The sequence below is a fragment of the Kogia breviceps genome, chromosome 8 (genome assembly GCF_026419965.1).
Source record: "Kogia breviceps isolate mKogBre1 chromosome 8, mKogBre1 haplotype 1, whole genome shotgun sequence".
NCBI lineage: Eukaryota > Metazoa > Chordata > Mammalia > Artiodactyla > Physeteridae > Kogia > Kogia breviceps.
The window spans coordinates 20,837,697-20,852,528 of NC_081317.1; the positions used below are offsets into that span (position 1 = coordinate 20,837,697).

Below are 14,832 nucleotides of genomic sequence, written 5' to 3' on the forward strand. Positions count from 1 at the left end.
CACAGCATATTCAGCCTTTCCCAACCATGAGGGGAAGACTGGAAGATGCAGTGGTAGCAGGAAAACTGGCAGCACTAAGAAGTTATCCAGCCAAGGTTTTTACTGAAAGATAAAGCCCTGCTGAAGAGTTTCATGACCCAAATTGCCCTAAAGCCCCAAAGCCCAAGAAACATCTGAGGTCTAAACAGTTATTTATACTAAAAGGAAAAAAAAGTAGAGAAGTACTCAATACATATGTTGATTTTAAGTAGTCTTTTAAATTTTATTTGCTCTAGTTTTGTTTTTTAAAATGTGCAGCTAAAATAACAAAAATAGCATGCTTCTTCAATAAATAGTTAACTGGCTTTGGGTTTGTTTTCTTAAAGGAAAAACTGTGGTTGAGTGGATTGTGTGCTAGATTCCTGCTCTCAGAATTACCCACGTCTAAAGAAAGCCCAGCCAGCTGTAATCTGAGACATCTTTCTCCACCTGGGGGCAGCTATCCAAACCGCAAGAAGGGAGTCTAGGAAGGGTGAAACAGACAGTCTTGAAGGACGCAGCAAATGCAAACTAGGATTCTCCATACCTCAAAAAATTGTTATAATAGAAGTGAAAATCTATCCCAACCCACCCAAGAAACCAGCATACTGTAGAGCAAATCAGAAATCAAAACCCAAAAGGTGAACTGTATTAAATATACAGCATCCATAAAATGTACATTTATGGGTGAATCTGGTATGAAATGTAAGGTAGAGTTCATCCATAGTTTAAAGGGTGAGAGCTGAGTGAACACCTTCAGGAAAGAGAACGCAGGAAAAGTGAGCAGCAAGCTGTACTGACTTAGTACCTACGGGAATGAGGTGAGTGGGCTGGGATTCTTCCAGTTTGTTCCTCAACCAGTCAAAATCCTGGTATCTTCGACGAACAGAATATTCTGGCAGGTCAAACTCCACCCGAGTACTCTGCAAATGAGGACAGTGGGACAAAATCAGGGTAAGGGAAGAGTAGCACACCTTGGCAGAATGGAAGGAAAAAAGCTCTCTTTGAATAAACTGGGCAAGAACACACTTTTCTTCCACCAAACGCACCAGCCAAACGGCAGGGCTTTACCAACACGGAATGACAAGTCCGGCCCACGGGGTCCAGTTAAAAATTTCAAGGATCTAGAATGAAAATGTTGAGGTTTCATTTCCCCCTGTCTCAGGAAATGGAACTATCCCTCGGAATTGTGCTTGGAAACATTTGATTCATTTCCTCCAAGTTCAACTCTGAGAATTTCTTTTAGCAGAATAATTCCACTGAGGATATTGCTACTGAATCCAAATCTGTGAATCTGTTAAAAAAAAAAAAAAAAAGTCTCCACCTTCTGCTAAATATGCTGACAAGTTTTGCCAAAGGCAGAGGGGAAACAAACAAAAAGTAGAGATAACAGATCACCTGCTCATTTAGGAACCAGACTAGATGAAAACAGAAAAGGTTTTGCCCACTCTTCCATATTCTGCCAGGACCATAAGCTTGAAACTATACTGTATTTTAGATGATTTTTTTAAATCTAGAAGGAAATAATTGTAAAATATCATTGTAGTGCAAAAAAAAAAAAATTCCCTGAATTTAAGTTTTCTGAAATGTGATTGCAACACTTTGATAACAAAACCAATATTAAATAAAATTAATTTATACCAAAGCAGGATTTTTATACATTAATTTGCCCAAACCAACATTATGTCTCAGATAAGCCATTTTTCCCCGTGAGGGTACCGACTATATGACGGTCACAGTTCTCAGAGGTTAAAGCACAAGATAAAAATGGTTCAAACTACATTTTATAAATTTATTGAAATCTTTCAAGCCAGAAGTCTGTTTAAATCCATGGAACCAAGAAAATCTTAAAAACACCTGAACAAGGGACTTCCCTGGTGGTGCAGTGGTTAAGAATCTGCCTGCCAATGCAGGGGACACGAGTTCAATCCCTGGTCCAGGAAGATCCCACATGCCGCAGAGCAACTAAGCCCGTGCGCCACAACTGCCGAGCCTGCACTCTAGAGCCCATGTAACACAACTACTGAAGCCCATGTGCCACAACTACTGAAGCCCACGTGCCTAGAGCCTGTGCTCTGCAACAAAAGAAGCCACGGCAACGAGAAGCCCTCGCACCACATGAAGACTGGCCCCCACTCGCCACAACTGGAGAAAGCCCGGGCACAGCAACGAAGACCCAATGCAGCCAAAAAATTAATTTTTTAAAAGGACAGTAACTTAAAAAACAAAAACACACACATGAACAAGAGTCATCCATCAAAGCAGCAGCCAGTAAACAGCTTTGGCATCAAAAATTATGATTTCATCCTTCCCAGAAGCCAGGCTCACGGTCTGAGCAAAATTGTGAAGTTAAAGGACTCAGTCTTGGACTAAACCCCAACTAACTCTTTCTGCCTCTTCTCCCCTTTTCAAAGTTTCACACACCGGCATAAGCCCATGAAACGCAACCTTCCCGTATGATGCAGGGGTAGGGGTGGGAAGACATGGGGAAATTTGTTTAATTTAGGCATTTGTGATTTATTAGAAGACTCCCCAAAGGAATTAGCATTTTAGAACTAGAGAGAGACAGAAAGAGAGAGAGAGGCAGAGAGGGAAAAAAATAAATAGAATAGTTAAATCCAAATCACTACTGATGAATCTTTAGGCATAAGGGTGACAGAAATATTGGCAGCAGTAGCCTGGCACTCTTCCTGAGGCAGGGGCATGAGCAGTCCTAGCATCCCTGAGATGCCACCAAGCCTCCGGGAGCCTCAGTTTCCTCAATAGTAAGGAGGCAGTTTGGAAGGGACATTCTTCAAGACGGCACGGAGTCCCCCAGCAGATTCTGTCTGGGGACTTGTCGATGATTATGGGCTCAGGAAAGGTCGATTTTGAAGGGTGACAAATGAATGCAACTCATTTTCATTGTAAACAGAACTAATAGAGGGCTCTACTTTCTGTCCTCTTCTGACACATGATATCCACTGGTTGCTCTTCTTTATTATGGCTTGCAAAACCACTTCATTAAATTATAGTCTATGTAACATTTCTACTCTAACTTTGAAATCAATCTTTGGTAACTACAAAGAGCAGAATGTATGATAAAACACAAGTTTTGTTTCTGCTGTAACCAATTTTACTTTCGAGCAACTGCTTTTTTTTCCTTCTATTTATTTAGGTTCGACACACTTATTTTAAAACTTCAGGAAAATTAAAGAAATAAAAAATAAAACATCAGCCATAATCCCTCTAAATGGAGATAAATGCAATTAATATTATGGTTTATATCTTTACCTGTTTTTTTCTATGCACAGTCACTCATATTTTCCTATGTCTCTTTACTACATCTTGGACATCTTTCTGTGTCAGTATGTTCAGATCTACATAATCATCTTTAACACACATGGACATACCACAATTAAACCAAATCCCCATTTAGGTTGTTACTTATTTTTCAATCAATAAACCATACTGCAGTAAACATCACTGATAATTCTCTTGAAATTAACAAAGAATATACATGAAAGATGAAAGTGTATATGTATCTTTAATCAACAAATTGTTTCCAGTTACAGACTGATTTATATTCTTGGCATATAGTCTCAATACTGGTTATCTTTGATGAAAGTATAACTGAAAAATAACATGTCATCTCTGTTTTACTTTTGTCTCTTTAATGACTGTCGTGGTTGAACATCCTTTCAAGTGTTTGTTAGCTGTATATTTTTCTTCTTTTGTGAGAAGTCTTTTTTTATATTTGTGAGTCTAGTCTTTTCCATTTGTGAAAGCTCTTTATAGCGATCTACCTATCATAATTGCCAAATGGCTTTTATTATACAGAATTTTAAAACGTTATATAGTCAAATTCATCCATTTTTTCCCTTTATGGTTGCTACTTTTAGTGTCATTGATAAAAAGTCTGTCTTCATTGCAAGCTTTCGAAAATATTCACCTGAATTATCTCCTTTATTTATGGCATACATGTATACATATATATAAAATTGCTGCTCTGCTACTTCTAGGAATCTATCATTAGAAAATAATTTTTAAACTGTGGCAAAGATACCTGTATAATGATGTTCACTGCAATATTATTTAAAATAACAAATTCAAAGCAACCTAAATGTCCAATAATAAAAAACAGGGATATTATGGTATATTTATTCCATGGTTATCAGTAATCATGTCTGTAAAACACTTTTAATGACAAAAATGCTTCAGTAATAGTTTTAAGAAAAAACAGGATATAAAATTAATTATGCATATTTTATGATTTTCATTGGTGTTGAAATTTTCGACATAAAAAGTTATAAGAAAAATCTAGGACTTATGATGACAACTTTACATTCAACTTTATTTCCAAACTTTCTAACATTCTTATACAATACTTATAGTCACACACATAAAAAACTCATTTTTTAAAACAGCTCCTTTAAGGACAGGGGATTTAATAAATCAGTAAAATTTGTTTTGATGCTTTGGAAAGCAATAACGTAAATAAAAAACCCATCATGAAAGAGAAGGATGCTCACACTCTCTGACCTGATAATTATTTTACTTATTTTTACCACCATTTGTTCTAGAAAAGATAGAGTGATATGTGGAATATGATCAAATGACATAAATTAGAAGTAGGTGAGCAAGATAAAGAAAAACAAGGACAGAGAGAAAAAGTAGAGCTGGGAACGAGGCTAGCAAAACGCACTCACCTTGGAATTCTGCACACTTGTTAAAATTGGGCCACAGACATTACTGTGGCCCAATTTCTGGAAAGAAATCTAGTCCATTATAAGACATACAATGCTCATAAAATATGCAGGCCAATAAAACCCCAATTATGAGTCTGTAATAAAATTTTCCTCTGTGAAATTCAGGGTCTGAAAATAAAGTACTAATAAGTGTTTATCTCTATTTTCTAGTCTCTGTGGTAAACAAAACAATAAAAAAGAAAGTGCACACCCACAATTCCACAATCAGAGGCGACCACTTTACGGTTCTGTTCTGTGTCCTTCCTTACTGTGTTCCATACTCTAGAATGCCCCACAAAGATCATAATAAGGTCATTTGTACACACCTAAAGTCAGATCTACAAATAGGTAACCGAGCACAAGAGGTGTAATGAAGAATATTCATTCTCACCACTGCACCCTGTGACTATCTCCTTGGTCATCTCTAGGCATCGCTGCCAAATTTTGCTAAGTTTAATACTTTGGAAGACCCAGCACGGAGCCACGGTAAAATCAACCCCCCAGGAGCACATCCGGTCCCCTGGACTTCACCGTCCCACAAAAGAACTCCTCTCCTTTCCCTAGGAGCTGATGGGCCCAGTGACTATGGCCTGGAGCTTTTCCCAAGAATTTTCAGTCAACTGAAAAGTTCATTTTATAGTCAACTCACTCTAGAGAGGCTCTGTCAGAAATGCCACCCGTCCAGGCCACAGCTGGATCCTGACAAGTCTGAGTAACCCCTTCCCCCCGAAAGAAGAACCTCTTCCCTTACCAAATATTAGCCAGCTAATCCCACTCTGTTTCAAAGCCCTGTAGCTCTAAGAGCACCTGAGAATGATGCTGAAGAGGTTTCTGGCCTCCTTCTCCTGAAACGAGCTTCCGTTTATTTCCTCCTCCTCAGATCTTCCCACCCAGCTCTCTGGAACACCCGCCCCGTAAGTAATAAAGTCCTGTAGTTCCTCAACCTGCTCAGATTCTGAAAGCTGGCTCTCCCCTGAGAATACAGCCCCCTTGCTGTCCCATCAAGTGGAAAGCTGCTGGTGTTCTTACATTTCACAAACCTCTAAGCCCAAGACCAAGAGTTGCTGTTGACATCCTTCTCCCTCCACACCACTCCTCCCACCCCTGAAAATCCTCCTGAGGCTCATGCCGTCAGGTTATAGACATCTCTACCTCTCCTCACACCTGTCATCTGCTGACACCTCTGGCCTTTCTCCCGATTCCCCTGAGAGCACCTCGTTCTCGGGCTTCATAATCTGGGTGCCCTCAAGGTGCAGGTGGTTCCCACACACAACACCCGCCTCTAAGCCAACTACACCTCACTCCTTTGCCACGGCCTCTCCACAGACTTTGTCATCACACAGAAATTCAGACATCTCCCTCCCTAACTGGCACCTCCTATATTTCAGACTCTTCCATCTCCCAGTACCCCTGGTTTTTCAGCCTCGGGACCTACAGTTCTTGACAATCCATCCACTCCTGTCTTTACTTTCTTCCTTACTCAGCATCAATTCCACCAACCATCACTTCAGCATCTTACTTGCCCACATCCTAAATGCCCCTTCCACACTGTCATTCATACAACTCTGGCGAAAATGCAACCACCTACTGCCTGCTTTTCTAGGCTTAGGCACAGTCTGGAGGAAAAACAAAATCAGGGAAACACACTGACTGAAGCAATAAATTCTACAACTGGACCCTCAACACTGTCAAGCAATCTCTTGATAATTCCTTAGTCAACTCTCTTCCCCATTTCCCCCATACTTCCTTAGTCGACTCTCCGTGAGTTAAGGCAAAGCCTGTAGAAGTTTTATAAGCTTCTAAGCCCCACTTCAAAACCTCCCCCTTCACTCTTCACGAAGACCTCATCATCTATTCATAGAGAAAACTGCAGATATAAGCAAAGAACCCCTCAACATCCTGCCACAAAACAAAAACAAACCACTTCCCTTCTTCTTCCAGAAACAATGGAAAAAGTATGCCTCCCCCTTTAGAGGCCACTCCCTCCCTCCACTTCTGCTGGGGACGCTCTCCACCCATCTCCTCAGAGGTTTCCATCCTACTCTCCAACCTTCAACCCACAGTCTCCTTCTCCACCAACAATGGCCATGTGGCACTTAAACAAGTCTCTTTCACCCTTAAAAAACAAACAATGGCTTCCCTGATATAGCGCAGTGGTTGAGGGTCCGCCTGCCGATGCAGGGGACACGGGTTCGTGCCCCCGTCCGGGAAGATCCCACATGCCGCGGAGCGGCTGGGCCCGTGAGCCATGGCCGCTGAGCCTGCGCGTCGGGAGCCTGTGCTCCACGGCGGGAGAGGCCACAACAGTGAGAGGCCCACGTACCACAAAAAAAAAAAAAAAAAAAAAGCCTCTCCCCCTCAAAGTCACATCCCCCCTCCAGCTACTGTTCTCTCACTCACTTTCACTGCCAAACTACCAACACTCACCACGTCTTTTCCTTCTTACTTCCCACTCATCCTAACCCACCGTACACCGCTGTACCACCACCCCAGTGAAGCTGCTCTCACCGTAGTCATCAATAACCTTCTCATCATTAACTCTAACATTCACTTTGTAATTCTTACATATAACTTGACCTCAGCAGCATACAGCCTGCGATGACCACTGAGACATCTGAAAAGAGGAATTAATCGGGGCATAAGCCTTGGAGATGACTATCTGGGAATGGGATAAAAGACAAGAGGAGGATGGCTTCCAAAGGGAGCTGAAGGCTGCTCTCCGTTTCCCCAATCTCCAGTCTATCTGCACATTATCATCGATTTCAATAGTCAGGCCATGGTAGTAGATGACAGTGCTGGTGGGGGGATGGGAGGGGCCGTGCGGGTTACTTTCTTGAAAACCATGTCTTCTGAAAGCACAGCACAAGACAGATCTGGGTTCAAGACAGATCTGGGTTCAAGTTTTAACACGTATTAGCTGCTTGTCTTTGAGCAATTTTCTTAATATCGCTGTGTCTTAGTTTCCTCATTTGCAAAAGTAGGAACACTACCAGTACCTACTTCACTGAGTGTGAGGATTAACTGGTGATATATTTAAAGCACTTAGCACAAAATAAATGACAGCTCATCCACACGGCGGAACACTACTGCAGTCTTAGAAATGATGGCATAACAGTGTGCTCACTGGCATTTGCTAGCAGAGAAAGACATTTGCATTGTATTAAGTGAATTGGTCGCATGTAAAATACTCATTTTTGTGAATGGACAGAGACAAATAGTTCAGAGAATTATAAATGATTATTTCTGGCTGGTGAGCTTGTAAGTGTTCTTTTATTGTTTTAGCTTGCTTGAGTTTTCTAATTTCTCTATAATGAGCACATATTACTTACATAAAATAAAATTTAAAGGGTTTCTACAGCAAAAAAAAAAAAGTACAGCATATGGTAAACGCTCAATAATTAGCTATTATTATGATGTTACTTTCTAGACGCCTACAGAGAAAACTGCCAGGATCTGCCAGCCCTGAGAAGGCCTCTCTCCACCACTGAAGAGAGAAGACAGCCACGACTTAGTAGACCTCGGTGGGGAGCACTTTCCCCGCATTGGCTCTCAGTCCTAGGCTCATTTTAGCTCAGGCAAAAGCAGCTCTGTACTTTGTCCAGCTTTTGTCATCAGGAATCTGAATCAGGCCTGGGAGTCAAAGCTCAAAGTCATAAAGTAAGTATTTGTACAACCTCGTCCTCTGACCATTAACTTTGCTTGAGAAGCTCAGCAGGAGTGGGGTGGGGTGCTGGGACAAGATCAGGAGTTTGGGACCCTGTGTTCCCACCTGTCCTCTCTCTCATCCCCATGCATCCCTACACGTCCTTTAATACAATACTCAGAAAAAAGGTTCCAGATGCATCACCAACATATTAAACCTGGTGTCACTATTTGAAACAGGAAAAGAAAATGACTCTGGTTTGAGATCAGAAGTGGAATTCATGGTAAGAAGTAAAACTTAATCCTGCAACAAGTTCACCCTTAAGGTGTTGTTCTCGAAGCCAAGTGAAAATGTGGGATTGGAACCTGGAAAGATTATCCTAAGACATTATCTGACTTAGAGGAAAAGAGATAGAAGTAAGAGTACAATGGAGAAAGGGGCAGGAAGGACAGAGAGACAGCAGAGAGAGTGGTGAGCTGCAACATGGGCATCAGCCTGAGAATCCGCTGACAGAGAGAGAAACTACAGGGTGGAGCACAAGTGTGGTGGGGGAGAAGCATCAAGACAGGTGAGCACTGCTGTGCCAGGTGGTCACCTTGACATTCAGCTGTTTAGAGCACAAATTCAAGAAAAACATGTTTTGCATTTCACTGACTACAGGGTAGGAAATAAGATGACCCTAGGGAGAAAAAAATAAGTAACTAGAAATGATTCATGGGAGTATGTATATCATCCTAGGACCTCTGAGGATATAATACACATATAAGCACCTAGCAATGTTGAGAAATACTACCCAGTGGCAAAAGAGACAGGGGCAGACTGTGTGAGCGCATATGCCTGTGCACACATACAAATTTTCAAATGTGAACCAGGTGTGGAAAAGACAAGGCAGTAATATAGTGGTACACGGCAGAAAGTTACTAAATATTAGTTCCCATTCTTCACTGACTCCTCCTCTCCCTGACATTAAGACTAACTACCTGTATGCAGAACACTATAAGAACTGAGGAAAGAAATTAAAGATGATACAAACAGATGGAGAGAGATACCATGTTCTTGGACTGGAAGAATCAACATTGTGAAAATGACTATATGACGCAAAGCAATCTACAGATTCAGTGCAATCCCTATCAAACTACCAATGGCATTTTTCACAGAACTAGAGCAAAAAATTTCACAATTTGTATGGAAACACAAAAGACCCCGAATAGCCAAAGCAATCTTGAGAAAGAAAAACGGAGCTGGAGGAATCAGGCTCCTGGACTTCAGACTATACTACAAAGCTACAGTAATCAAGACAGTATGGTACTGGCACAAAAACAGAAATATAGATCAATGGAACAGGATAGAAAGCCCAGAGATAAACCCAAACACATATGGTCACCTTATTTCTGATAAAGGAGGCAAGAATATACAATGGAGAAAAGACAGCCTCTTCAGTAAGTGGTGCTGGGAAAACTGGACAGCTACATGTAGAAGAATGAAATTAGAACACTCCCTAACACCATACACAAAAATAAACTAAAAAGGGATTAAAGACCTACATGTAAGGCCAGACACTATAAAACTCTTAGAGGAAAACATAGGCAGAACACTCTATGACATAAATCACAGCAAGATCCTTTTTGACCCACCTCCTAGAGAAATGCAAATAAAAACAAAAATAAAAAAATGGGACCTAATGAAATTAAAAGCTTTTGCACAGCAAAGGAAACCATAAACAAGATGAAAAGACAACCCTCAGAATGGGAAAAAATATTTGCAAATGAAGCAACTGACAAAGGATTAATCTCCAAAATTTACAAGCAGCTCATGCAGCTCAATATCAAAAAAACAAACAACCCAATCCAAAAATGGGCAGAAGACCTAAATAGACATTTCGTCAAAGAAGATATACAGATTGCCAACAAACACATGAAAGAACGCTCAACATCATTAATCATTAGAGAAATGCAAATCGAAACTACAATGAGATATCATCTCACACCAGTCAGAATGGCCATCAAAATATCTAGAAACAATAAATGCTGGAGAGGGTGTGGAGAAAACGGAACACTCTTGCACTGCTGATGAGAATGTAAATTGATACAGCCACTATGGAGAACAGTATGGAGGTTCCTTAAAAAACTACAAATAGAACTACCATATGACCCCACAATCCCACTACTGGGCATATACCCTGAGAAAACCATAATTCAAAAAGAGTCATGTACCACAATGTTCATTGCAGTTCTATTTACAATAGCCAGGACATGGAAGCAACCTAAGTGTCCATCAACAGATGAATGGATAAAGAAGATGTGGCACATATATACAATGGAATATTACTCAGCCATAAAAAGAAACGAAACTGAGTTATTTGTAATGTGGATAGACCTGGAGTCTGTGATACAGAGTGAAGTAAGTCAGAAGGAGAAAAACAAATACCGTATGCTAACACATATATATGGAATCTAAGAAAAAAAAATGTCATGAAGAGATTAGTGATAGGACGGGAATAAAACACAGACCTACTAGAGCATGGCTTTGAGGATATGGGGAGGGGGAAGGGTAAGCTGTGATGAAGTGAGAGAGTGGCATGGACATATATACACTACCAAATGTAAAAGAGATAGCTAGTGGGAAGCAGCCGCATAGCACAGGGAGATCACCTCTGTGCTTTGTGACCACCTAGAGGGGTGGGATAGGGAGGGTGACGCAAGAGGGAAGAGATATGGGAACATATGTATATGTATAACTGATTCACTTTGTTGTAAAGCAGAAACTAACACACCATTGTAAAACAGTTATACTCCAATAAAGGTGTTAAAAAAATTTTTTTTAAAAAAAACAACCTACATTGAGGTATCACCTCACACCAGTCAGAATGGACATCATGAAAAAATCTACAAACAATAAATGCTGGAGGGGGTGTGGAGAAAAGGGAACCCTCTTGCACTGTTGGTGGGAATGTAAATTGATACAGCCACTATGGAGAACAGCACGGAGGTTCCTTAAAAAAGTAAAAATAGAACTACCATACAACCCAGCAATCCCACTACTGGGCATATACCCTGAGAAAACCATAATTCAAAAAGAGTCATGTACCACAAAGTTCATTGCAGCTCTATTTACAATAGCCAGGACATGGAAGCAACCTAAGTGTCTATGGCCAGAAGAATGGATAAAAATGATGTGGCACATATATACAATGGAATATTACTCAGCCATAAAAAGAAAGGAAACTGAGTTATCTGTAGTGAGGTGGATGGACCTAGAGTCTATCATACAGAGTGAAGTAAGTCAGAAAGAAAAAAATACTGTATGCTAACACATATATATGGAATCTAAAAAAAAAAAAAAGGTTCTGAAGAACCTAGGGGCAGGACAGGAATAAAGACGCATATGTAGAGAATGGACATGAGGACACGGGGAGGGGGAGGGGTAAGCTGGGACGAAGTGAGAGAGTGGCATGGACATATATACACACTACCAAATGTAAAATAGTTAGTTGGAAGCAGCCACATAGCACAGGGAGATCAGCTCAGTGCTTTGCCACCTAGAGGGGTGGGATGGGAGGGTGGGTGGGAGATGCAAGAGGGAGGAGATATGGGGATATATGTACATGTATAGCTGATTCACTTTGTTATAAAAAACCAACACACCATTTTAAAGCAATTATACTCCAATAAAGACGTTTAAAACAAAACCAGAAAAAAGACTAATTACACCAGATTATAATCATGTTCTCATCACAGAGCTTCAGGTTGATACAATGATTAATAAATTTCAAGAGTAATGAGATATTAACATGTTAAACAATATCATGATAGAAAATAAGTGAAAGTATGGGGTTTAAAAGTTTCATTTGAAAGATTGTAGTCACAATTTCTCCTTCATTTTAAGGTTAAAAAAAAAAAAGTGTGCATAATCCTTTTAAATCTGAATATATCCACTCTCCCAAAAAGCTATACTCAAAATTGTCATAAAGGTGAACAGAGTTGTACAAAGGAAGGGAAAAAGGCAGGAATCATGGCAGTAGGACTTCAATTCTCCAAGACACTCCAGACAGGTGGAAGATCATAAAAAGACCTACTTTGGTGGTGATCCTGTAAGTGATGTAGGTCTCCATCGTACAGACATGCTTCTTGGGATCATCAACCGTGACAAAGAGGTCTCTGGTCTCACCATCGATGTCATCATCAAGTTGTAGTCTGTTGAGAAGGGAAGATGAAGAAGCTGGACTTGCAGGGCCTGCTGGAGTACCGCCATTGGGCAAAATGAGATCCTGAAAGAAGAAAAGAATCATCTTACAAAGTAGCTAAGAACACACACCTGGAGAACACCAGCAACAGCGGCTGGTTTGGCCAAACCAAGAAACACCTCTAAATACAAAAATAACTTTCAAAGAATCCGATCCTCTCCTTACTTACCATTTCTTAAGTGAACGAGTCTTTTACAACCAAGAGAAACACGACGGGCAATGCTCTACACCAAATCCTGTTGATTCCTGTGTCAGCAAGCGCTGCAGGAACCAACAGTTCAGGGACAGAAAACATGACAGCCACCACCATCATCAGCCTTCAACAGAGAAAGAACTCCTGAGCACACCACATTCTCTTTTTCCCACTTTCTCAAGACCGCCACTTGGGCCCAGGTAAACATTAAGGGGCCAGAACCCTCTTAAATATCCAACACATTTAAAAACCTAATCAACCATCACAAAGAGACAGCTAAACATTACATGCCTCCTGGAATAAGTTCACACCACCACCTATGAAGTATGCTTGCCAAAAAACTGGATATGAGTCCTGAATAAGTCTCTAGACACAACACCAATTTATAGGCAATACAGAAGAGTGAGGAACATGTTAAACAAATACCGCGAGGACACAATCAGTGGCATCTACACAATATGAAGCTAAAGAGAACCGAAGACCTAGTTTCTTCAATAAATAAATAAATTGTGAGGAAAAAAGAAAGAGTTGGAAAGAGCACCTATAGATGTAAGGAAACCTAAGAGACCTATCAACAACTGCAGTGGGTCCTGATTAAAATACAGGGTTAAAAGATTTTGAGACATTCAGGAAATTTTGAATATTGATCAATTATTTGATGACATGAAGGAATTATTAGGTGTGATAATGGAAGTATTATGATTTTACAAGTCTTCATCTTTTAGTAACACATAACTAAAGTATTCATAGATGAAATGATAGGATGTGTGGTATTTGCTTCAAAATAATTAAAGTCAGGTAGTTGGGATATAGATGACACAAGATGCCCCGAAGCTGATCACTGTTGAAGCTGGTACTTGCAGGTTCACTATAAATTCTCACCTCTTCTGTATGTGTTTAAAATTTTCCACAATAAAAAAGTTTAAAAGGGGCGGGGGGAGCAAGTACCAGAAAAGAAAGGGAAGGAAAGATTAAAAACTTATGGACTTCTTTCTTCTTAGGTCTCAGTAGGAAGCCACTTGAATCAATTATGTCCCTACAATATCCAAAAAAGATGCAGTCTTCCAGTTACCTTTTCTGGCTTTAAGATTTGATAAGAGAACAAAGCCCTGTCTAGCAGTAGATGGGAAAGCCTCTGAATGTCACCTTGGAATCATTAGAAGGCAAAGACTAAGGAATATGGCAAGAAAGTGACATGATACTAAGCAAACAGCCTTGGTCAGGAATGTTTTCTGCATTCCTGACCTGTGGGTAACCAGATCACAGGCTGGGCATGGGTCTTTCCCCAGAATGATCTCTTCTTGTGTGCAGGCTGGATATGACTTAGCCCCCAGAGAATAGAACATACAGGAAGTGAGAAGTCAATCTAGCAGTCATGTCCATAAGCTCCAGATGAAGATGGCACATCTGGAAAGAGAGTATGGAACAAGGCAGAGGGAAGCATGGTCTGGGGTCAAGGGCAATGTCACCCAACTCAGTGGATGATGGAAACTAAACAAAAAAGGAACCTTCCTTTGTCTCCCTGACCACAGATAATTTAATCACATCCTTACTTATGCAGTGTCAAAGATACTTCTGTAATTACTGAAAGGGTACCATTTCACAGAAGGTACTCATGGAAATGGACCCCAACCCTCCACTTCTCAGCCCAGGGTCTTGTCAGCTGGGAAGGCAAGCCCCTCAGCAGCTGCTCTCCGTGTGGACCATAGAACCTAGCTACAGCAACATCTCACGACCTGCTTCCTCAGCACGCTGATGTCACTGAGGGCATGCAGTGTCCAAATCCCAGGGTCTAAGGATCAGCGGGGGGACATCTTCCCTGGAGCTCTGAGACAACCATCACGTCTTCATCATTTCAGTAATGTTTAAACACTGACCTCAGGTAAGGCACCATGCTAGGCATTGAGGGGCCCAAGCTTACATTTTAACAACACTAGCTCACTGGGCCTCAGAGAGGCTCCATCACCTATGGCTAAACATTGCACGAAAGAAAGAATGAATTCAAAAC

At 40.8% G+C, this 14,832-nt stretch overlaps 1 protein-coding gene across 2 annotated transcripts in view; it reads right to left on the minus strand.

Moving 5' to 3' along the window:
- SNX30 (sorting nexin family member 30) overlaps positions 1–14,832 on the minus strand; it is a 113,869-nt gene that overhangs the window by 55,081 nt on the left and 43,956 nt on the right. The window contains exons 2-3 of one of the 2 annotated variants that reach the window (XM_059071566.2): positions 12,464–12,655; positions 831–941 (exon numbers count right to left, since the gene is read on the minus strand). In XM_059071566.2, coding sequence (XP_058927549.1) covers positions 831–941; positions 12,464–12,655 — 303 coding nt within the window. The remainder of the gene's footprint in view (positions 1–830; positions 942–12,463; positions 12,656–14,832) is intronic. The other variant, XM_067040927.1, reaches the window with a different exon arrangement.